We start from the raw sequence: 25,694 nt of genomic DNA on the forward strand, positions 1-25,694 counted from the left end.
AAGATCAGGAGGTGAATGAGGTTGACAATGACTCTTACTCCAACCTCTCAGATAGCCACTCCACTGGGAGCACTCCTAGTATTGTTCCAGAAGAGCTAAACCCTGAAGAGATTGAGATCTTAAGTAGCTAACCAGAAGAATATCAGTGGATATTTACACTTCTGGCTCTAGAAAAGGAAATAATTGAGATAGGCCTAGGACCTATCTCGGGTTGCAGCAAAATTATAAACGGGGAAAAAGGTTTTGACCCTAAAATTCCCCAAGGGATTGTTCCAAAATACTCAGAGATTGATGATGATTCCAAGTGGTTTACAGCCTTTGAGAGGGCCTGTAAAATGAAACCGCTGAACAAGAAGTATTAGGGCTGTCTTCTTTGGGAGCTATTCTTAGGAGTGTAGGGATAGGCTCCTGACACCGAATGAGCCAGATGCTGAGTCTTATGACCTCATGAAGGACACCCTGATTGAGGGCTTTGGACTCACCACTAAAAAATACAGGGTTCGAGGCATGTGGGCTGCTGAATTCATATCTGTGCATAGATCGCCGCCTAGTGTTGGGTCCGGATGATCGCACATTGTTGTCCTGGAAGAGTCTTCGAAGTATCACGAGATAGGTGGCTCCTCCATTGGGTTCGGATGCATATTTGTTAACTCAAGTTCGGAATCGATAAAAAACTTTCTTTTTGGCCAAAAGGCCTTTAGTATATCGTCGGTATTGTCTTGCGATCGGTGCCCAGTTCTGTTCCAGCTCAGTTCCCGAGCCGGACATCCAGAGGAGCCGCGTGGCTTTTCAGCACTGAAGGCCCGGTCGACGCCAGAGGCCTTATCGACGAACCATCATGGAACGGAGCCCGTTCAAGAGATGTCCTGTGTGTAACTCAAAATATCCTCACATCGACGTCCACCCGGTGTGCAACAAGTGCCTGTCGCCGGATCACGATGAAGCCAGCTGTATGGCTTGTTCTCGTTTCCGCTCCAAGAAGACGATTCGACTTCGACGCGCAGCGCGCAAGGAAGCCCAGCAGACGGCACCTGACCCGGTGAACGTATTCGATGCCGGGGACGATGAGGGAGCAGAGCGGGAGGTTCGAGAGGACCTGTCTGATCCCGCATCGGAGATCGACTCCAGCTACGACGCTGATATTGAAATGGTCGATACTGAAGACGTCGTCAACGAGGTAGGAGACGACGATGGGGCCTTTGGGGCCATGGAAGATAGCTCGAGCGAGGAGCTAGGCCCGAACGCTGATACTGGGGCCGAGACACTTAATAAGGCTCAGGTCAAGGGATCGCCACATGGCCTTACCCAAGATCTTACACTAGGTTCTACAGCCTCACCTTCGGGCCCGGCTTTGGACACTTCGAAGGAGCCACGGGTTGCCAAATCGAAACCGAAAGAGAAAGCTTTGGTGTCTAAGCAACCAAAAGCATTAGAGGCGAAATCGAAACCGAAAGGAAAGTGGGTATTGCTTTGGTCGGCTCGAAGTCCTCTGAACTATCGGCAACGACGAAGCAAAAAGGTGTTATCGACCCGGTGAGGTCGCTAAAGGGTGTTGAGCTGAAGACTGGGACACCGAAAAAACTGGTCAAAGACGTCGACCCGAAAAAATTGGCGCCGAAGACCGTCGACACAGACAAAGGACTCTGAGCTCAGAAGGTTCTCGTTCCTACGCATCGACCAGACAAGGCTAAGAGCGGTACGAACCTCGAGTCCACGCCTGGCGGTGGCTCGAAGGAACCCGTCGAGTCGACGCAGCCGTCCGCCTCCTTCTCGAAGCAGGTGTCGGAATCGCTCAAGCGAATTAAGAAAAGGCTTCGGCTGTCGGACCAAATGATACTCCACCACCAAAGCCTGCCAGTAAACCTCAAAAGTCGCCGGCGCCCATCCAGTTCACGCTGCCGCCGAAAGTGCTACCTAAGGCCTTCGCCCCGAAGATGGCCGTCGAAGCGTCCAAGAAGGTGTCCATGGGGCCGAAGCCCACAACTGCGGTACTGGTCACAAAGCATCGACAACCCTCGCTTGAAGAGCAGTCGGAACAATTCATCGATGCCGACACGGGTAGACTTTCAATTTACAAAAGAAAGATCGCCCCGGAACAGCCTATGGAGTCATATAGAATCCCATTGAAAAAGAAGAAGGATTCTACTACAACACCCGTTCTTGTCAAACCTCTATCTCCACGTGGCCAAGACACTGCTCCTGTTTCGCCCACTTACTCGGATGTGGAGACAGGGGAAGGTGACAATGAGGAGTACAGCTATCCTGTGGACACTGATCCAGAAGATCAAAATGAACCCTGGGCGGACGCTGCTGACCCAGGGGATCCACACACTGCCCCGGACAGTCATGTGTATGCTGTAAAAACATCGCCTACTGAAGACTCGGCAGCGTTTAATGCACTTATTGAAAGGGCAGCCAAAAATCATGATGTCCAGCTCCATGCTGACCCTATTGAAGTGGATTTTCTGTTTGACACCTTTTCCACCTCAGAAAGAACTGTCAAGACTCTGCCAATGCTGAAGGGGGTTTTAAAACATGCTGGAGACAAATTTAAAGAGCCCACAAGGGCCAGGGTAATAAACCCCAGAATTGAAAAGAAGTACAAACCGGCGCCTGGGGACCCTACCTACATTAAGGGACAGTTGCCGTTGGACTCTCTGGTTGTTTCCAATGCCCGGAAGAGGGCAAACTCGCAAACAAAGGGTGATGCTCCTCCCCCTGACAAAGAATCTAAAGTGCTAGAAGCATCAGGGAAACGGGTGGCAGCTCAAGCGGCCAATATCTGGCGCATTTCAAACACTCAGGCACTCTTAGCCAGATATGACAGGGCCCATTACGATACACTTGAGACCCTGTTACAACACTTGCCAGATGAATATAAGGAGGCAGCAGAGATGTTCATTCAGGAAGGAAAGCTCATATCAAATGCTTCTATCAAGTGGGCACTGGACGCAGCAGACACCACGGCCAGAGCCATTAACACCAGTGTGATGTTGAGGCGACATGTCTGGCTTAGAATCTCCGGGTTCAAGCCAGAGATACAGACCACCAAACTAACTCAGCCTGTAAACCCTGTTATTTGGCCCAGAGGTGGACACCAGCTTGGAAAAAATCAAAAAGGACACTGAAACTGCAAAGTCTATGGGGGCTCTCCAGTCGCAGCAGTTCAGGGGTGGTTCTTTTCGTCGCTCAAACAATAGAGGAGTTTCCAGAGGCCAGCTGTCCCAGCAAACACAGTACAATAAAGCGGGCGCGCAAACCACATACACCAAAAAAAATAGAGGTGGCTATCGTGGAAACAGCGCCAAGGGCAGAGGACGTGGAAACAACAGCTCCAGATCCTCCGCCACTAACAAACAGTGACGCCTTGTCACTGCCCCCCGACCATACAACACCGGTCGGGGGAGACTACAACAGTTCCTGCCAGTCTGGAAATCCATCACCACAGACAGGTGGGTCAGGAAGCTTATCCAGTACGGTTATTGTCTGGAGTTAACATCCACTCCACCCACCATACCCCCAAGACACCGTCCTATGTCCACTGAGCATTTGCACTTATTGCAGCAGGTGGTACTCGTCATGCTGCAAAAAGGAGCAATCGAACTCGTGCCTGTGGAAGAAAGGGGCACAGGAGTGTACTCACTGTACTTCTTAATCCCAAAAAAGGACGGGTCCCTCAGACCCATACTGGACCTCAGACCCCTAAACCAGTACATCCTGTCAGAACACTTTCACATGCTAACACTGCAGCAGGTCCTACCGTTGCTCAGTCGGGGAGATTTCCTTGCAACATTAGATCTGAAGGATGCACACTTTCATATTCCGCTACACCCGTCACACAGAAAATATCTCAGATTCACCATTCAAAATCAGCATTACCAATTCAAGGTCCTCCCTTTCGGAGTGACGACGTCACCCAGGGTGTTTACAAAGTGCCTGGCGACAGTGGCTGCACACCTACGGAGACAGAATGTTCACGTCTACGACTGGCTTAACCAAGCAAAGTCGGCAGAGCAGTGTGCCGCCCACATGTCCCACACCATTCACCTTCTTCACGATCTGGGATTCTCACTGAATTACCCAAAGTCCAACCTTCAGCCCACCCACGTACGACAGTATCTGGGCGCGACAATAGACACTCTGGCAGCCACAGCACAGCCAAGTTCAGTGAGGATCAACAGCATTCAATTGCTGATTCAAAAATTCAGACCGCAACACTCGCTTCCGGCACGAGCGTTCATGCAGTTGATAGGCATGATGGCCTCCTGCATCTTCATAGTCCCGCACGCGAGACTACATATGCGTCCGCTTCAGGAGTGCTTAGCACGTCAGTGGAATCAGGTTCACGGACAGTTGAAAGACCTAGTGTTGGTAACCTGTTGTGCATACAACTTTCTGCATTGGTGGAATCCACAAAACCTTTGGAGGGGACGACCGTTCCAGGAGCCTGTGCCACAGATCATTCTGACAACGGACGCATCTCTCCAGGGATGGGGAGCTCATGTACTCCACTACACAGTGCAGGGACTATGGACAACGCAGCAAAAGAAGATGCACATCAACCTTCTAGAACTGATGGCTATCTTCATGGCAATGAAAGCATTCAAAGTACATCTGTGCAACAAGGTCGTGTTGATCCGGACGGACAACATGACGGCCATGTACTACATTCAGAAGCAGGGAGGTACACACTCTCCACAGTTGTCTCATCTGGCTCAGAGCATGTGGAAGTGGGCCATTCAAAGGAACATCTTCCTCATGGCGGAACACCTCCCAGGCAAAGACAATCAGATGGCGGACCTGCTCAGCCGGTACAGCCACCAAATACACGAGTGGGAGATACATCCATCAGTACTCCACCCGTACTTCCAGCAGTGGGGTCATCCAGAGATAGACCTGTTCGCCACAAAGGAAAACGCCAAATGCCAAAGCTTTGCCGCCAGGTTCCCACACCCACAGTCGCAGGGCAATGCAATATGGATGAACTGGTCAGGCATATTTGCGTACGCTTTTCCCCCAGCACCTCTAATACCGCTGGTGGCACGCAAGCTGAAGCAACACTCGATGACACTCATCCTGGTTGCTCAGACGTGGGCACGCCAACCATGGTACACCATGTTTCTAGAACTATCCGTGGTACCGCATCAAAGGCTACACCTCACACCCAGGCTTTTGACGCAGAGCCATGGCGACATTCAGCATCCAGATCCGCAACAGCTCAACCTGGCGATCTAGCTCCGGAAGTCTTAGAATTTGGCTACCTCAACTTGCCTCCAGACTGTATGGATATCATAAGGGAGGCAAGGAAGCCCACCACCAGAGCATGTTACGCGGCGAAATGGAAGCGGTACATCATTTATTGTGCTGACCACAACATCAACCCACTAGATGCATCTACTCACAACATCATTTGTTATCTGTTGCATCTATACAAATGCAATCTGGCCTATGCTTCCATTCGTATACATTTGTCCGCAATAGCAGCTTATCTACACAACAGGCAGCATCTCTCACTTTTCAGAGTACCTGCCATCAAAGCTTTTCTGGAAGGACTCAAACGAGTCATTCCTCCCCGGACCCCACCGGCTCCTGAATGGAACCTATATGTGGTCCTCACCAGACTGATGGGTCCAACTTTTGAGCCTCTACATTCATGCGAGATTCAGTTCTTAACATGGAAAGTGGCTTTCCTGATAGCGATTAAATCGCTGAGACGCGTTAGTGAACTCCAGGCACTAACTATCCAAGAGCCATTTATACAAATTCACTCCAACAGGCTGGTGCTTCGCACTAACCCTAAGTTTTTTCCTAAGGTGGTTTCACAGTTCCATATAAATCAGACTATAGAACTGCCTGTGTTCTTCCAAAATCCTGAGTCAGTGGCGGAGAGAATGCTCCACACACTAGACGTCAAGAGAGCCTTAATGTACTACATTGATAGGACCAAAGATTTTTGGAAAACAAAACAACTATTTGTTGCCTTTTCGCCACAACACAAAGGCAACTTCATTTCCAAAGCGGGTATAGCCAGGTGGATCGTTAAGTGCATTCAAATTTGTTATCAAAAAGCCAAGCGCACTTTAACAGTCCCCCCACGGGCCCACTCCACCCGAAAGTTGGGGGCCTCCATGGCTTTCCTTGGAAATATTCCTTTAGAAGACATATGTAGAGCAGCCACATGGTCTACCACACACGCATTTACGAAACACTACTGTGTACATGTGCACTCCAAACAGCAGGCAGCTGTAGGGCAGGCTGTTCTAAAACCACTTTTTCAAACTGCTGCAGCTGGCACAGGCGGCCGCCGCTAATGGAGGGACTGCTATGTATTCTATGCACAGATATGAATTCAGCAGCCCACATGCCTCGAACCGAATATGCTACTTACCAGTATGCATCTGTTCTTGGCATGTAGGGCTGCTGACATTCATATCGCCCGCCCTCCTCCCCGGCGCCTGTAGCGGCTGCAGCACCCAGAATCACTCTTAGCATGGTCATCACTCACGGTGTTACACTCCATCTTTGCCACAATGTCTAAAAACAATCTGGGGGATGTAGTCGATGCCCATGCGCACTGTATTCCAGAGGAGGAGCCACCTATCTCGTGATACTTCGAAGACTCTTCCAGGACAACAATGTGCGATCATCCGGACCCAACACTAGGCGGCGATCTATGCACAGATATGGATGTCAGCAGCCCTACATGCCAAGAACAGATGCATACTGGTAAGTAGCATATTCGATCAGGTTCAGGGAGACTCAAAAAATCCAGAGTCTGAAGCGGGTAGATTTTGTAGACTTTTCTGTGAAAACACTAGGTGGCTGGTTGAAAGGTAACAATGTGCACGATTATGATGGGCTTTACAATTTAGTGCTGAAAGCGCATCTGTTAAGTAATTGTTATCAGGAGAAGTTACATCAGTACCTGGTAGACATAGGTTCACTTTCTCCTCAAGAGTTGGGGAAGAAGACCGACCACTCGGTCAAAACAAGTGTGACCAAAACTACCACTGGTGGGAATGACCAAAAGAAAGAGGTGGCCAAGCCCCCCAAGGGAAAGATTGTGATAAAAAAAAGACAAAAACAAAGAGTGTTCTAAAGGCCCCCAAAAGCCTGCTCAGGAGGGAGTGCCCAAAACTCTACACAGTCTTAGGGTACCAGGGGAAGAACTGCGATCCCAAAAAAGACTTTGTGTCATGATTGTAAAGCTCCTGGACACCGATTTGGAGACCTTAGCTGCCCAAATAAAAAGAATTCCTCTAGTGCACCTGCAGTAGATGCATTGGTAAGTTTCCAGATGAGATCACAGGTGAACCATGGCTGTGTCAGAGAGCTGACTGAGGCAACTTTACTCTCAGAGGGAACGGTGGATGTACCTGCCCTGGCTGTCTGGGCCATTAATATGGAAAAATACAGACAACAGCTATATATAAATGGAATTTGCGTTAAAGCACTGAGAGACACTAGTGCCAGAGTCACCATGGTGGCTGAGCCACTACTGTCCTCAAAACAGTACTTGACTGGTGAGACCTATACTGTTCTCAGTGCTGAATATCAGGATAAGGTACACCCATGGCGGTGGTATCCTTAGAATGGAGAGGGGTTACTGGCGAAAAGAAGGTGGTAGTGCTCGGTAGACCTGAATGGGTGTATGTGAAAACCAGAGAACATTGTGAGCCCATGGTGAAAAAGAAGAATTGGCACCTGGGATATTGGCCCAACCTTCCAGGAGAAAGGGCAGGAATGATGGGAAACCAGTTTCTAAACTGATACCAACTCATGCCCTCTCTTATCAGGGAGAAGACCTGTCAGCCCCAAAGGGAACTGAGCCCCAGGAGCTTGGGCCTTTAATGACAGAGCTCTTGAGCCCAGGGGACCCTCTAGGGATGAACTGTGGTTCAGGGGCAGGGGACATGTTCCACTCTTGAAAGCCTCAAAAAGCAAGCTGCTGATCAGGAAAAGGGAGAAGTCAGTGGCTCCCATAGGACGTATTGGGAGGTCGGTCTCCTTTACACTAAGGCCAGAGATCCCAAACCTGGTGCCACTAGGAGAGTGGTAGTACCTCAGCAGTTTAAAGAGCTTCTCCTCACATTGATCCTTGACATCCCCTTAGCTGGGCATCTTGGCCAGGCCAAAACATGAAATATGTTGGTGAACCACTTCTACTGGCCACGTATACCCCAGAAGGTAAATGCGTTTTCCAACTTCTGTGCCACCTGTCAAGCCAGTGACAAGACAGGTAGCCACCCAAAGGCCCCCTTAATTCCACTTCCAGTGGTTGGGGTTCCCTTTGAAAGGATAGGGATGGACATGGTCGGTCCCCTTGACCCTCCAACTGGCTCAGGAAACAGATTGATACTAGTAGTAGTGGATCATGCTACCGGGTATCCTAAAGCGATTTCCCTAGAGGACTACTACTGCTCCTGCAGAAGCTAGAGCCCTCATTGGTATCTTTACGAGAGTGGATTTTCCAAAGGAGGTGGTGTCAGACAGAGGTACAAACTTCATGTCTGGTTACCTGAAACACATGTGAGCAGAATGTGGGGTGACTACAAGTATCATCCGCAAACAAATGGCCTTGTTGAGAGGTTCAACAAGACATTGAAAAGTATGATTTGTGGACTCCCTGAAAAGCTCAGAAGGAGATTGAATGCCTTAATGCAATGCCTGCTTTTCACCAACCGGGAAGAGCCACAGAAGGTAGTAGAGTTTTCCCCCTTTGAACTTCTGTTTGGTCATCCTGTAAGAGGGCCAGTGTGCCTTGTAAAGTAAGGCTGGGGGAGGCCTCAAAGAGCCTAAAGAGGACATTGTGGATTACGTGCTTGGCATTTGTTCCTAAATGGTTCAGTACATGAAGAAAGCAACTAAAAATCTTGAGGCCAGCCAAGAGCTCCAGATTCTCTGGTATGACCAAAAGGCTGCACTGGTGGAGTTCCAACCAGGACAGAAGGTATTAGTTTTAGAGCCTGTGGCTCCTACGGCTCTCTAGGATAAATGGGTTTAGCCCTATCCTATCCTAGAGAGAAAAGGGGAGGTCACCTTTCTGGTGGACCTTGGCAGTTGCAGGAACCCCCATAGGGTCATACTGTCAACCGCCTTAAACCCTATCATGACAGTGCTGGAATGACCATACTCATGGTCACAGATGAAGATCAGGAAGCAGAGGGTGAACCTCTGCCTGACCTCCTCTCAAACAGCCCTAAAGATAGGGTGTCTTTTCAGATACCCTCACTGCCCAACAGCAGACTGATTGCAGGCAAGTTATAAATCAATATTCTGAGCTCTTCGCTTTGACCCTTGGTCAGACTAGCTTGTGTACACATGATGTGGACACTGGAAATAGCCCACCTGTAAAATTATTTACAGGAAGTCTGATCATGTCAAGGAGAACATCAAAGCTGAATTAAGCTACATGCTGAAATTGGAAGCCATGAAATCCTCTGAGAACCCCTTTACCAGCCTAGTTGACTTAGGCCACAAACTTCACTCCCAGGGTGGAAAGAAAGAGTTTACGTTTTGTGTGGATTATAGGGGCCTCAATGCTGTAACTAAGACTGATGCACACCTAATTCCTAGGGCTGATGAACTAAATGACAGGTTAGGGGCAGCCAAATATCTCAGTACTTTTGATATGACATCGGGGTACTGGCAGATAGGTCTAACCACTGGAGCAAAAAAGAAATCTGCATTCTTGGACCCAGATGGGCATTACCAGTTTACTTTTATGCCCTTCGGTCTAAAGAATGTCCCGGCCAACTTCCAAAGGTTGGTGAATAAAGTCCTTGCCGGTTTGGAATCCTTAATTGCAGCTTAATTCTTGACGATATTGCGGTCTTTAGCTCCACCTGGCAGGATCACCTGGTCCACTTTGGCAACGTCCTCGAGACTCTGTGAAGTGCAGGTCTCTCTATCAAGGCAAGAAAGTGCCAGATAGGGCAAGGCTCTGTTGTATACTTGGGCCACCTTGTAGTGGAGGCCAGGTTCAACCTCTACAACCCAAGTTCCAAACAATTCTGGACTGGGTAGCTCCAGCCACCCAGACCAAATTCAGGGCATTTGTTGGTGTAACTTCATTTTACAGAAGGTTTGTGAAGGGATATGGGTCCATTAAGCCCCCTTCACAGAATTGAGCACCCAGAAGATGCAAAAGAAAGTGAACTAGACCGTGAGCTGTCAAAAGGCTTTTGAAACTCAGAAGGAAGCAATGTGCTCAGCACCCATTCTAAAATGTCCAGATATTGCAAAGCAGTTCATAGTGCAGACAGATGCGTCTGAACATGGAATAGGAGCAGTCCTATCCCAAACAACGTATGAGGCCAGGACCAACCTGTTGCTTTCATTAGCAGGAGGTTACTTCCCAGCGAGCAGTGTTGGAGTTTCTTTGAAGGCGAAGCCTCTGCTGTCGTTTGATTCCTGAAGGATTTGAGGCCATTCTTTTTTAGCTCTCACTCCCTACAGGGAATGGATTTTACAGTGTAACAGAGACCTGGGCTGACCATGCCAATGCAAGATGGCCTTTCCAGGTTCTTCCACTTAAAAGATGCAGACTCACTTGGGAAAGGTTAGTTTCATCCTCTTTCATTTGGGGGTCGGAGGGTGCTTATGTAGGAAAGTGCCCTTTTTGACATTGTCACCCCCATTGCGTGCCTGGTAAATTATGTGATTTCGACTGAAAGTGCTCTGGGTTCCTGCTAACCAGGTTCTCAGTGCCAGAGCTCTTTCCCAAAACTGTACAATTGTTCCCACAAATGGCAAAACCTTTAGCACCCTTTGTAAGTCCCTAGTAAATGGTACTGAAATTCACCAGTTATAGTTAGCTACAGTAACTATATCTCAAGCCCTAACACAACTATAACTTCCGTCTCTGCTATGCACAGTGTTGTCATAAATGATGTCATTTCAGATGTCATCAGTAATGTTCTCAATGCTGTCATTGTACATAACATCAGTGATGTAATTGGGTATAAACAGTGTATGTTGAAGGCACAAGGATAAATATACTTTCAATGCAAGGTAAAGGCTGCAAGGAAAAGGCATGCATTGTAATGCCTTATCTCCTACAGGACAGCTGAACACCCTGCGGTACTCCTTCACCTCTATGGAGGGAATGCTTGTTAGCCATACTTCCAAAATAGTAGTTGTACCTTTAATGGACATCCCACAGCCAGAAAAATTGAGACTACATCACACCTATCTTAAAAGATCTCCAGTGGCTACTGTTAGTCATGATTCATCTTCAAAATAGCCTTTACTTACAGCCTGGGAAGTTCTGCACTTCCAACGTACTAGTTACCTAAAGGATGATTTGAAAACCTCTGGAGAAGAAAGAATGACAAGAAGAAATTCTGCTTCTTTCTGGGAATTGCGAAATCAAATAAATGCAAGACATTAAACTAGGTCTTCTCTCTTTTGTCTAGTCCAGGCTGTGGAACCACGTATATGAATCCATAATAATCATATTGTTCTTGAAAAGCCTGCAAACTCACCTGCTCAAAACTCACCTACTAGTCTAAATTCTGTATCCCAATCTTTTGGCTCTATTCCACGCGACGGCTGCTCATGGTATGTGCTCCCCTCTCATCTAACTCCTTTGTAGGCCACTAAGAGCCAGATATGCAAAGCTCATTTGTGGTGGCTAACATTGCGATTTGCAAAATCACTTAAAAATAAAAATCCTACTGTGGAAATGCAAACACAGGGATGCTGGTATGCTTCTGTTCCTTGCAGGCCACAGTTCCTGCGTTTATATCCAAACACAGAAGGTTGCAAAATAAGTAGCGACCTGACTGCCCTATCTGTATTAATTAGGTTGTTCTGCAACCCCTGGGAGACGAGATTTTCGGGCGCATCGCAAAATTGGGGAGGGGGGGGGGTCACAAAACGTTGGTGCTCAATTTCCGACCACTTTTTCTGACCTGTGTCTACCTATGTCCAGCCCTAAATTCCAATAAGGGTCAGCTGTACTTCTGTAAGACTCATTCTACATATGCTTTTGCTACTCTGTTCTAGTGCATCTTTTTGTGCCCTATATAAGCTGCTGTAGGCATCCTTGTGTCTGTGTAATGTAGATACAAAAATAAATAGTAGATCACTTTGATCAGTCATAAGGATTCATTGACTAATCTGCACCCTCCCCTGACCCGTCTTCTCAATAGTGCGTCCGCTGCTCCCTTCAGCACTGGAATCTACTGGTGTCATGACACACTTTCCATCTATTTGTGATGTTTGCAAGTGTGTCCAGCCTGACTTGCGCATCTACTCTAGCTGCACCCCTTCCCTCCTGTCCCAAGAGGATAACATGCTGTATATTTCACCTCTCCCTTCACTCACTCATCCTTTCTACATCTTAATCCTATTTTTCTTTGTTTGCTTTCCAGATCCTGGTATCCATCGAAATACTTCAGCGTGCCCTGCCAAAGCTGGAGCGCAGTGCGTCGGAGCCTTCTCTACACCGGGCCGTCAACTCTGAAGACCTAAACCCCTACTTGGTCAACACTCTGCGCCTCGTACCTCAGTGACCTGGTGTTTGTCCAAGCACTGGCTGCTAAGCCGGAGAAACGACCTCAGGGATAGGCCCTCAGTCCCTGTTTGGAGGAGAATCCTGGGGATGGGTAGAGGTGGACATATGTCATATGGGAGTTGGGAACTGGAATCAGAAGTGTTTTTAGGGTTCAGGATGGTGTTTTTTGTTTTACTTCTTCCTGCTGCTTTCCACTCCTTGGTTCAGGGACTCTAGGCTGGGGCCCTCTCCAGCCGTGGAGCTGTTAGGCATTGCTCTAAAATATTGATAACATTGTCAGTTGTCAACAGAGCTTAATTTGCAGTAGTTGGCAAGCTGGGCTGCTGCTGATGAGGATGCCTTCTTTGCTTGCTGCTTTCTTTTGTGCCATCCTCTGGAGTGGAAAAAGGGAAAGAATGGACTTACAAAATGGGCTGGCCACAGTCAAAAACAAACTCATCGGTTTTTTAATGGACAGGCATTGACGATCTCCCTCTTTTGTTTCAAACTGCTACTAAATTTCTGCTGATCAAGAGAGAGGATGCTAGCAATCTCTTGTCCCAATATTGTGTAGCACCACAGGTCCTTCTGTTAGCTTGTTCTCAAGAAGTTCCTTACTTGCAGGAAAGACTTCAGCAGGTCTACACAAAAAAATGTGTTACAGGCAAACGCCCAGCACCTTATTCTACATTTGCATTTTTATGTGAGGTATGTGGAGCTGGTCTCATACAGGAGTTTCAGTAATTGCCTCGTTTTTATGGGTAGTGTAAATTATTTTTGATGGATACTTTTTCAATTCAGTTTACTACCTGGACTTTCACGTTTCTATCATCCCTTTTCTGTCTTGCTAATTATATGACCATCTTTCCTTTTCTCTTATCCACTCTCTATCATCCTCTTTGTTTCTCTTGTGCTCTTAGTTTCTGTCTTCCCTCGGTTCTTTCTCTGTCCTTGTATCTCACATAAAATAATGAGTTTCAGCCAATATACTTAAGACTGAAAGGGCGAGATGAAAGCACGTCTCCAAAGGTTGCATTGTGTTGAAACTCGGCGGAAGATGCCATTTAGCTCAATGCCTTCAGATCTGCCCCAGGCTATACGAATGTCAGCAACTTATACCAGTCCTTTGCAACTGACCTCAGAACGTATTATGGCATCTAAAACACTGTTTTTCAAGAGCCAGGCTGACATTATTGTGGCCGCCGACCTACACACCAAAAGCTTAAAGAATTTGCCTTGTGAAACATTGCCGTTCAGAGTCTCAAGAACAGATCCTTAAATCATGTGTGAATTAATTAGAACATTCCAGGTATCCAGAATTGAACTTGCTGCTTGTGCCCCACAGAAACATACAGCATCACGAAAACAGATCTCAGGTTTTTCATTATGGCATTCAGAAACATCAAGCCACTTGAACTGGACTTACGGTTTGATTTGGTCATGCTTAGCAAACCTGCCTGCAGTCCGTGTTAGAGCTTCTTGTGAGTTTCAGGAAACCCCCTGACCATGAGAACTAGACTTGGATTGTTTAGGCCTCAAACATGCTTGTTTTCATGTAGAAATCAAGCCTGCATAGCTGGCCTCTGAGCTCATTCTTGCCTCCAGGATAAGTGTCATAATTCTCTGTGGCCTTTGAAAACACGTCACGCCTTCGGAACTGATCTTACTACTTTTTGTGGCCTTCTGGAACACCCACAGCCTCCAGATTCCACCCCGCTTTTGCAGTGGACTTCTGAAAGATCCTGCCCTCCTAAACATGCTGAGATTTTTGGGTTATAATGGTTGCCAAGGTCTCCAGGAGTGATACCAGTTGTCCCTATAAGCCATCTGAAGTGGCCTTGCACCGCTGTTGGGGCCTTCCAGAAGATGCCTGTGCCGGAACAGCTGGCCCGATCTTGCTGGGGCCTCCAAAATACGATCTCTGGTCTGATTGGAAGTTTTGTTTCACTCATTTTATGTCGCAAAATATCATCCATTTACCAACCTTTACATTTCCCAGTGTTAGAAAAAAGAGGCACTGGGACCTTGTCACATTATTGTATGAAACTGAAATGCCAGAGTAATGTTGAAAGGGACTTCTATTTTGTGGGGAAATGGAGGAAATATGGACGAATCCTTGCATTCCTCCAGAGATGCAAAGCTAAAACACACTGTTGGAGATTTGTATACTGTCTTAAAAGACATTGTTGCATAAAGGACGCCAATGGGTGTATTTATTGGGTTTTCAGCAGAAGAGCAATATGGAGAAGACGAGTGCAACCTCAACAGAGGATAAACATGATTGTGCTGCCCAGGTGAAAATTGGAAACTGTACATAAAGCAGAAGTATCTGGGATTGGTATTGTTTGGTTAATTTTAATTTTTTTAATGAATTTTGAACTTGACTGCCTTTGCTTATTTTAAGTTTCCATCGCTGTCTCCATCCTCTTGGCATTTAGATGCAATCCTAGTCTCCTTGAACTGTATGGGTTTCTCTTTATGTACTTACTAACAATTCTTTGATCCTCCCATTACAATCAAGTGTCTATGATAGGAATGTACCTGTTTCAAATCTCACTGAGACGATTACTGTTGATCACATCTCTCAAGTAAGTACAGATTCAAATTGAGAGAAAGTGTATTGTATTTCTCTTGCATTTTCCTAGTGTACAGATGTGCTTGCGATGGTTCTCTGCAGTGCTGCTTTCACAGTTGTTTGACCTCAGAAATGCCTCTGAAGCAGGTGCCCAAAAGAGAGAATGTCAATCTCCCACGTTTTATTATTTAAGTGTACACATTTTTATGCAGTATGATGAATCTTTTCTGGCATCACATGCTGTGCTTTTTTCTGCTGTCTAGTCGTGGAGTCCGGAATACTTTCCTATGTGTCCTTTTACTCTTTTTTTGTTTTGGGCGCCATCATTCCCAATTCGGTTGTATGTTCCTTCTGTATGACTTCTGAAGTGTGATCCAGAAGGTCTTGTGTATGGTGGATTTTTCCCAGATGCTTTTTATCCATCGTTGGATCTGGAAGCAGAAACATCTAATGCTGAAGAAACAGTTGAGAAAATGTGATGGATTGTCGAGCCAAACTTTGAAGGAACAGTCGAGAAACCACCGTAAAGGAATATCCATCGAAGGTAACGAAGAAGCACCAAAGAGTGTAGAATAGAAGTAGCTGTGCTATGTGGGTTATCAGCCGCATGGTTGACGAATTTACAGCTGTGGGGTTAGAATCGTTAAAGGAGTGCTACATGGTCTCCACCCTCTACTTGCCCTGGGATCACATCCCTGAAGGTTGTGAGTCATTCTTGCAGTTTCAACCAAAGACATTTTGAACCAGGGAAGAGTAGTAACAGTTCTGTCACAGAAGAAAGAATATATTTCCCTGAGAGAGCTTTGTTTGTTGAGCGACGATGACTCCATCGCTCTATTGTCATGAATATGGAGGAGCACAAGGAGAAGGATCCGACATCGAAGAGGATAGATATCATTGAGATTAAAAAACAGCAGTCTGGGAAAAAGCAGAAAGATGGAGAACACAAAAAACTGTGTGCAAAAGCACAGTGGGACTGAGTTTAAGCATTCAGACTCGAAGTCCTAAAGGGCACCCTCAACGCATAAAACCTCCACAAGGGAAGTTGAAACAAAAAGATCCCTAGTGTCCTGACACATAGACATTGGTGGAGGACGTCCCTCTGACACATCCTCAAAGCAGGAAAAGCAATCGAGATGGAGAGAGGAGAAAGGACCAAAAGTAGGACAGTCCAACTGAATAGAAAGACAGTGCCTTTAATGGTCAATGGACCCTCATGGTCAAACGAAAGAAGAGATGCTTTAAAGCTGAAATGGTAGCAATCCTAAAAAATGAGTACTTTGACACATCGTTCAAGGAATTTTGAATCTCTTCTCAGCCACTTGGGGAAAAAACAATAAGAGAAGGGAGAGTGAACTGAGCTATAGCCACCTACGACTTCCGAAGCTGAGGAAGAAGAGCAAGTGGTATTCCTCAAAGAGGAGTACATGTTCAAGCAGGGGCTCTTTCAGGACCTGGAAAGCACAGAAACCTGTCCGGACCTCAACTCCATTCACCAGAAGACGTTATCAAATATGATTCTTCGAGGCCACCTTCTACAGATGACACCGCTTTGTAGAATGTGGTGATAAAAGAGCTACAGACAAACAGGGGGTCTATCTAGAAGATGAGAAATCACAAATTATTTTTTTTTACTAGAAACCGTCTTCTTCACAGAGGAATAGTCTGTACCTTCCTTTGCTGTCAAGCATCCTGGGACAGGGAAGGGAGGCTGACACCCAATGGAAAATTGCAATCCAAACACACTGCATACCTGCAGTGGGAGGTAATCGTTGAACTTAAGAGACATCTCCCTGAACAATACCAAAAGAGGGAAACCTCGATTATAGATGAAAGCAAGACAGTTGGCAATACATGCCTTAAATCTGCTTTAGAGGCTGCAGATATTGCTCAGGCTTAAAGCATGAAGTGATGGTGAGCATTATTAACACTGTGTTCACAGGAGACCATTGGTTTGGGTCAGCGTTCAACAAGACACTTCCATAGATACCCATGAAGAGACCCTCCATCATACCAGCAAACATGGCCACAACAAGCAGTGGCAGTTCACCACAACTCCGCAACAGTCATTTCGAGGCAGAACAAGTAGAGGAAGCCAGCGTTGAGGAGTAGGGTCTTTGAGCAAGTGACTTTCCACAAGACCAACCCCATCTCATAACACCACTGGGGAGCAGAGTAGGGGTGTTCCTTCAGGGGTGGAGGAACATCACCTCTGACAATAAGGTACTGAAACTCATCCAGCATCACTACTGCATCAAGCTCTTAAAAGTTCCTCAAAGCGCGAAACAGAAGAAAAGGACACGTACAAAAGAAGAGCGACTGCGTCTACAGCAGGCGGTGAAAGAGCAGCAGTAGAAAGGAATCCAAAGTTAGTGATTAATCAGGGAACCTACATGTTCTATTTCTTGGTACTAAAATCGGACAAGACAATGAGCCCTATTTTGAACTTGCTTTTTCTGAACAATTCATATAAACACTAAAATTCAAGATGACAACACTTCAAGGGGTTATCCCATGACTGTGGGAAAAGGATTACATGGTGACAATAGATCCCAAAGACGCCTACCTGCTTGTTCCATGAAGAAGAAGCACAAATGATGTATCTGCTTTGTCAGAAACCAGATACACTATCAGTTCAAGGTATTCCCGTATGCTATAAAGTCAGCAACAAGAGTGTTTATGAAATATTTGCTTCAGTAGCATCATACCTAAGAGCACAGGGGATACATGTGAACCCTTATGGAGTCCACTGGCTAGCAGAAGAGAGCTTGTTCACTCAATACCAAAGGAGCATAGAAGCAGGCCTGCACAAACTGAGCTTCTCCGTAAATCTGCAAAAAGTCTCACCAATACCATAGAGGTAAAAGGTCGTTTCAGGAGCAATACTCTATACATTGGAGGGAAAAGCAGTCCCCACAACTTTGAGGATACTAGTATTGATGGAGCAAGATCTCCTTTAAGCTCTACCAATGAGGACGTTGGGAACAATGTTGGGCATGATGACTTCCTGTATCCCACTGATCTTGCATGCCAAGTTGCATATAAGACCAATCTAAGAATGGCTGCAGACCAAGCAATGGGGAGTTGGAAAGATCTAGTCATTGCGAAGGGTGTAGGAACAAATGGTGTGGTGGAGCTTGAATGATATAGCAGTAGGCAGGGCATTTCTAACCCAACTCCAGCGGTGACCATCACCACAGCTGCCTTCCACACAGGATGGAACCTCAACATCAGGGGTTTGTGGGAAACAGTACATCAAATAAACATGGCACTTTTTTTTGAACCTCCAGAAATAAGTATGTGGAAGGAGAGTGCAAATACTAACAGAAACCCAACTGCAGTGTTTTACGGCAACAAGAAAGGAGAGTTAGGTCATATACTTGTCAAAACTATCCCAAGACATTTGGAAATGTGCCTTCCAAAAACTGATGACCTTGATAGCAATACACCTACCAACTGTATAAAATGTAGTGGCAGACAATCAACCGTTTCTCACGAATGCAAGTTAAAGCAACAAGTGTTGGTAAGGGTGTTCAAATAAAGAGATACACCAGAGGTAGATTTATTTATTTTTATTTATTTATATTCTTATAACGCGCATGAATCAGCCCCGAAGGGGTATCTCCGCGCGTAGCTTCTGTGTGATTCGGACCAGCTTTGTTAAGGGGATGACAGAAGGGTAGAGAAAAAGAAAAGTTAATCTTGTGTGAACAAGTATGTTTTTAGTTTTTTCCTAAAGGAAAAGAGGTTGGAGATTTGTCTCAGCTGAGGTGGAAGGGAATTCCACAACAAGGGGCCTTTAACAGAGGGTGCTCGGCCACCCTGTCTCGCTCTGGTGACTTTGGGTACATGTAGCAACATGGTGTTGCTGGATCGCAGAGCACGTCCGGGAGAGTAGGGAAAGAAAATATCTTTTAGATATTTGGGACCAAACCCATAGATGCACTTGTGCATAATTCAGCAGAGTTTGAAATTTACCCGTTGTTGCACTGGAAGCCAGTGAAGGAGGGAAAGGAGGGGGCGGGATGGAGTGCGGGGGGGGGGCATTCAGGATGAGTCTTGCTGCGGTGTTCTGCACCACCTGCAGTCTGCGTAGTTGTTCATGGTTGGCAGAGATGAGTAGACCATTACAATAGTCCACCCGCCCAAGGACCAGTGCCTGTACCAGCGTTTTCCTGTGGGTGTTAGGCAGGAAAGGGAAGATACGCCGTAGAAGACCAATTGTTCGGAAACACGTTCCCGTAACTTGGCTGACATGATCTTTTAGAATCAGAGTTTGGTCTAGGCGTACTCCTAGGTTTTTGATGGTCTGTTTGGGCGCTAGGACAGGTCCTAGCTCAAGTGGCCACCAATCCGGAGACCAGAGCAGGGTGGCCCCTCCAAACAACATGACTTCGGTTTTAGTCACATTGCATTGGAGGAAGTTCTGGGCCATCCAACCTGCCACAGCTCTCATGCCATTTTGAAATGACTGCATGACTGCAGGTGTGATGGTTTGGAAGGGAAACAACAGCTGAGTATCGTCAGCGTAAGAGATTGGGGAGAACCCATAGGATCTTATAGTCTCCGCCAAAGGGGCCACATATACGTTGAATAACGTGGGCTCAAGCATGAGCCCTGTGGCACACCTTTGGTAAGCTTCCTGCAGACAGATTTATGGGAGCCTAGTTTGACACCTTGTTGTCTGTCTTCAAGAAAGCTTTCAAGCCACGCAAGGGCGGTCCCTTTTACTCCCACTCCCTTCAGGCGGTCGAGAAGGATTTTATGCGACACCGTGTCGAAGGCAGCGGACAAATCCAATAGCACCAGAATCACTGAGCTCCCCCTGTCAAGTGACATTCGGATGTTGTCTGTCACCGACAGGAGGGCTGATTCGGTGCTATGGTTTGGCCTGAAACCAGATTGTGAGTGGTCCAGGCCGCCCGCTGCCTCGATGTAATTAGACAGGTCTGCGTTGACATGTTTCTCGGCCAGCTTGCTGAAATAAGGCAGGAGGGAGATGGGCCGGAGGTTAAAAAGCTCCGTCCACGGGAGAGCCGCGTTCTTGCGGATGGGGTTCACCACGGCTCTTTTCCATTCGGTTGGTACTTTTCCCTCTTTGAGAGACTGGTTAATTACATCCTGAATGTGGGGGGCTAACAAGGTACTGAGGGAGGTTAGGGTTTTAACAGGGGTAAGATCATCTGGCGACCCAGATTTAACTTGGGTCATTAATGTGTGCATCTCTTCAGTGTTGATAGGAGGGAATGTAGTCAGCGTGAGGTTAATGTTTTCGTTAGGGGAGGAGACGGTCAGAGTGTCACTATTTGTTTGGGATACTAGAATTTTATCATAGATGGATTCTATTTTATTTTCGAAGTATAAAGAGACTTCTTCACATAAACTTTGTGAAAAGTCATCAGGACTTATACAAGCCATAGGTTTTACGAATGTTTCTAGAATCCTATACAATTCTTTAGGAGAATTGCCGTCTTCTATGAGCTGTTGGGCAATGTTATTTTTACGGGCAGCTTTGATATGTTTGTAATAGTTGGTTTGAGCTGCACGATGTGCCTTTTTGTTATCCTCGGAGTGTGATTTCCTCCATCTCTTCTCTATCCTCCTGCATTCTTGCTTCTCTTTTCTGAGAGCCTCAGTATACCATTTTTCCTGTTTGGCCACCGGGAATTGTTTGAATGTTTTCAGGGGGCAATTTTGTCAATGGCTGTAGTTAGAGATTGCTGAAGCATAGTTAGGCTACATTCTACTTCCTCAGTATCTTTGATGTCTGGTTTTTCCCACACCTTCTGTAATGCCTCCAGTGTGAGTTTGTGCCACTGTCTCCGTATAGTGGGGGGTAGGGGTTTCTTATGGGGGGCTTTGTTAACTTTAAGGATGGTGAATTGTAGTAAAAAATGATCAGACCAATTGACTTGGGTGGGTTTGTGACACAATATATTGTCAAAGTTAGTGTATATCAGGTCGATGCAGTGTCCACCTTCATGTGTGGGACCCTGATTCTTTTGTGTAAGACCAATGGTTGTCATATCAGTAGACAAACTCTTGGTCCCCGTGGAGTCAGGTTGGTCGGTGTGAATATTAAAATCTCCTAGGAGAAGGAAGTCCTCATTGGCCCGTATATGTGGGCCTAGCGTCTCTAAAAGAGATGTGGAGAAGCTGGGACATGGAAGTGGTGGTCTGTATATAAGTGCTCCCTTACTAGTCTTTCTGTTAGGGAAGTTAATTCTGAAAACCATTATTTCCATTTCTTTGCAGCATTGTTTATCTAAAATGTCCAGTTTGAGGTGGTCTTTATAAATTATGGCAATGCCGTCGCCTATTTTTTCGGGGCGATCAGAATGGTGTAGTTTGTATCCCATAGGTACTCCCAGGGTGATGGCAGATACCGTATGAGGCTTTAACCAAGTTTCAGTAATGAAACAAATATCTGGAGTTAGGGAGTGTATTAAGTCCCAGATCTCAATCTGGTGTTTGGGCATCGATCGAACGTTAATAAGGATACAATGCATGTTATCAGAAGACATGCTAGGTTTTTGAGAGTCGGAAAATTGCATGGAGGAATAATGGCATTTTTTGCATGAGAAAGGTCCTTCGAAGCAGGGTCTGTTGCCATCTATGTAACAAGGGGAGGTATGTTGCCCTAATAGTAAAAGGGAGGAAGCCTCGTACCTGATATATTTCTCTGCACTGAGTGGCGGCATAGTATGGAACTGCCGCCTCCGTCGCCTCGTCCTGTCGCGGACGGGCGCAGACGGGCAGCTCTTTGGCTGGTCTTCGGCTGCAATGAGGCTGCGCGCAATCGCTGCGCGCTTCCTGTGAGGCGATGGCTAAATAGCCCCCTGCTGACAGCTAGAGCGCTGACCGCTCCCGGAAGTGCCTGGCCCTCACCTGTCCGCCCTCCGCACAACGGTAATGAATCACCGAGTCGGACCGAGGCGGGCAGGAAGTGGGATCGAGACCAGCACTCCGTTGAGGATTAAAACAAGTATTAAACTATTACTGTGGTGCAAAGCGCTGATCGCTAAAAACGTGCACCAATCGTTTTTAAAACTGCCAGTGATAGATCTGTTTGCAAAACCAGAAAATGCTAAATGCCAAAACATCACTTCTAGGCACCTATGCCACTGGTAGCTACCATAGCTGCAAGACGAGAGTTAACTCACATTTCACTCAAATTCCTGTTATAAGCTATAGTGGCCTACACGAGGGAACAGATAGGTAGATGCGTGTTCAGAACACTGTTTACGAAAAGGTTCTTAGGAGCAAAGGATATAGCTCCTTCCAGATCGGTACCAGCCCCTTTTTGGAATCTGATGCCTACCCAGTTAATAAAGGAAATTTTTTAACCACTACACAAATCAATCAATCAGGGAATTGTGGAGCGCGCTACTCCCCCTTAAGGGTCTCAAGGCACGTGGGGGGTGGAGGTCCGGTCAGTCGAAGAGCCAGATCTTGAGGGTCTTCCTAAAGCTGTGCAGAGTGGGAGCGATTCTGATGTTGATTGGGATGTCGTTCTAGGTCTTAGCTGCGGTGTAGGAGAAAGCTTTTCCACCTGTTCTGTCTCTGCGGATGAGTGGGGTTTCTGCAAGGTTGTCGGAACGGAGGTTACTCTTGGGTATGTGGAAGGAAATTCTTTTGTTGAGAGTGGGGTCCGGGGTGTGGAGGCATTTGTGGGCATGGGTGAGTATCTTGCAGGTTACTCTCGTCTTTCGACGGGGAGACAGTGGAGGTCTTGCAGGTGTTGGGTGATGTGTGTATGTCGGGGGATGCCAAGGACGAGTCTGGCTGCTGTGTGTATGGTCTTGAGTTTGCGGAGAAGAGATTTGTTGATCCTGGCATAGAGAGCGTTTCCGTAGTCCAGTCTGCTGGTTATAAGTGCATGAGTGGCGGTCTTTCTTGATTCTGGGGGGGATCCATTTGAAGGTCTTACGAAGGAGGCGGAGGGTGTTGAAGCAGGTGGGGGCGACGGTGTTGGTCTGTCGGGTCATGATGAGGGAGGAGTTGAGTATGATACTGAGGTTCTGGGCATGGTCCGTGGGGATAGGGGGGCTACCGAGGGTGGTAGGCCACCAGGTGTTGTCCCATGCAGAGGGGTAGGTTCCGAGAACGAGGACTGCTGTTTTCTCCGAGTTAAGTTTCAGGCAGCTGCTGCTCATTCAGGATGCAACATGCTTCATTCCTTTCTGGAAGCGGAGTCTGGTGGCGACGGAGTCCTTGGTGAGGGAGAGTCGCCAGAAAGGATACTATGCTGTCTGATGAGGGGGGCCATGTAGATATTGAAGAGTGTGGGGCTGAGCGATGATCCCTGGGGTACTCCGCAGTTGATCTCTGTGAGTTTAGCGAGGAAGGGTGGAAGTCTGACTTTTTGGATTCTGCTGGTGCAAAATTCCTGACTCTTTAAACCAATTTCCTAATTGCTATTACATCACAACGCTGGGTAAATGAACCATGAGCACTAACACTACAAGAACCGTACTTGGAAATCCTCAAGGATAGAATAGTCCTGCAAACGTGCCCCATTTTCCTACCAAAGTCGCATCACATATCCACGCGTGTCCGCCCATTCGACTACTGGGGTTTTTCCAGCAACCAAAGACACAAGCCGAAAAGGCCCTTTGTACTCTGGATGCCCATAGGGCAGTCCTTTATTAGCTTGAAGCACAAAAGAAATCTGGAAAGCAACTTAATTATTTGTCTCTTTTTCAGAAGCAAGCAAGGGCCCACAAGTTACTATCATTGCACGATTGCTGGCGTTCATTTGAAGTAAAACCCAGATCCCACTTCACTTGGAATTCACACTATCTTAGCGACTGTACCTATTAAAAATATATGTGTGTCAGCTGCTTGGTCTTCTATACACACATTCACAAAACATTGTGTGGACATCCAAGTTCATATGGAAGCACAAATGGGTCAAAGTCTACTAAAGCATCTGTTTGTAAACACAAGCTCATTTCAACGCACCTCCAATAATAAGGAAGGATACTGCTACAAAATCAGTACATAGAATGTGTATCCAAAGAAGGTTCATGCTTCAAAGTGAGATGTTTATTTGCCTGCAGGCATAGTTTTGCAGCTTGTTAATTGTTCTGGATTCACTTTCAACTTCTGACCTTCCTGAGAAATTCGGTGCATTGCAAATGTCAGTTGTGAAATTACATGAACAGAAAAAAGGTTGCTAAGGAGGAAAAAAAGAGCCTGAAGATTCCGACCAAGCACAAGGGGTTCCAGGGCTCACATCTGACATTGTGGCAGACGGACAAGCCACCAAAGGAAAACTAAAAATGCCACACACAAAAAGAGAAAGAGGACAAATATAAAAGTATTCCGGACCCAACCACAAGATGCTAAAATAATGTACAACATGTGAATCCAGAAAAATCTTGCTGCTGCCAAACTATACCGATATGTAAGTAACCATTTTATTTTATAAGGTGGAGAAAATGTTGATGCTCCTTGTTTGTGTAGTGCACTGCTATTTAAACCCTTCTTCTATTGTACTTCTACAGCTATCTAATACACACTCCCAGCTGTTACAAGATCTGCTATAGTGGGAGAAGCCTCCTTTGAATACAATATACAGAGTTTGTTTCTTTTCAGTTGTAGCCTCAGAGTTGTATCTAGTTCGGCCATTGCGAGAGATGCCATATGTGGAGATCATCTTTGCCTTTTTTAGTTTTTTGCGAGAAGGCAAGCAGGACGCGTCCTTTTAATGAGGGCATTATATTTCTGATGATACTGTTGCTTTAGGGTTATTTTGTGGGTTTCACCTCCAAGTGAGCCTGGAAACATCTGCCTTATTGTCGATGGCAAAAAATGTTAAGATGGTTTGAAATGCGGAGTCATTGCTTTGAGATTGACTGTCCTGTTGCGTAAAGGTATGATTCTAGTAGTATATGTGCCCAATGCAATAACATTATTCATAACACTAAGGAGGCATGGAAAGTATTGTTTGCAGCATGTGCTGCTATAGATCACGTGCTGTGCACGCTCCTGCCATTTAGTGTTGGGTGCGGACGTTGCTAGTTCTTTTTCTTCGAACTAAAGGTTTTGATATTTCTCCCCTATAAGGGTCTGACCATTTCGACACTGAGACAAAGGGAAAACAAAATTATTTCGAGAGATTTTTGTACGACCGATGACCGCTTCACCTGAGCCTTGTATGATTGTCACCTGTGTAGGAACTGGATTACGTCAAGAATCCTGGTGCCAGGTCATATGACAAGGTGATGTGGGAGAGTGTACAGAGAACATGTCATGTACATTTTGCCCCAACTACAATAGTAAGTTTCAGTAGTCCGATCAGCTTTGGGTTTATGTCCTCAGTCTCCAGTGGGACCACAATGAGTAAGCATGTCTGGCTTGTAAGAAGACCATCAGGCCTTGAATTAATATATGGTGGGTGCATTATACGATGCAGAACACAGTGCCACGATCCTGACAAGGTATTGCTGAGGCAGAAGGAAATTACTCCAGTGGCGAAAGAGCAACGGCTTCCTATAGTCCGAGGACCCATGGGCAGCGTAGTCCAGCATGTGTGTCCTTTAACAACTTAGACTTTGCGGACCAATCTTCTCCAGGGAACTTGATGGAACCTACTCCCAGGATAAAGACAACACC

The 25,694-nt window shown here is 46.4% G+C and overlaps 1 protein-coding gene and 1 pseudogene across 2 annotated transcripts in view; both read left to right on the forward strand.

The window, feature by feature from the left end:
* The window catches only part of ARAF (A-Raf proto-oncogene, serine/threonine kinase), a 173,591-nt gene extending 158,757 nt beyond the window's left edge, over nucleotides 1-14,834 (forward strand). For both annotated transcript variants that reach the window (XM_086940425.1, XM_086940424.1), the window contains exon 16: nucleotides 12,378-14,834. In XM_086940425.1, coding sequence (XP_086796551.1) covers nucleotides 12,378-12,518 — 141 coding nt within the window. In that variant the 3' untranslated portion in view covers nucleotides 12,519-14,834. The remainder of the gene's footprint in view (nucleotides 1-12,377) is intronic.
* LOC147684584 (uncharacterized) lies at nucleotides 1,935-9,814 on the forward strand (annotated as a pseudogene).
* Nucleotides 14,835-25,694: the final 10,860 nt, after the last annotated feature.

This window comes from Lissotriton vulgaris, chromosome 10, assembly GCF_964263255.1.
Source record: "Lissotriton vulgaris chromosome 10, aLisVul1.2, whole genome shotgun sequence".
Taxonomy (NCBI): Eukaryota; Metazoa; Chordata; class Amphibia; order Caudata; family Salamandridae; genus Lissotriton; species Lissotriton vulgaris.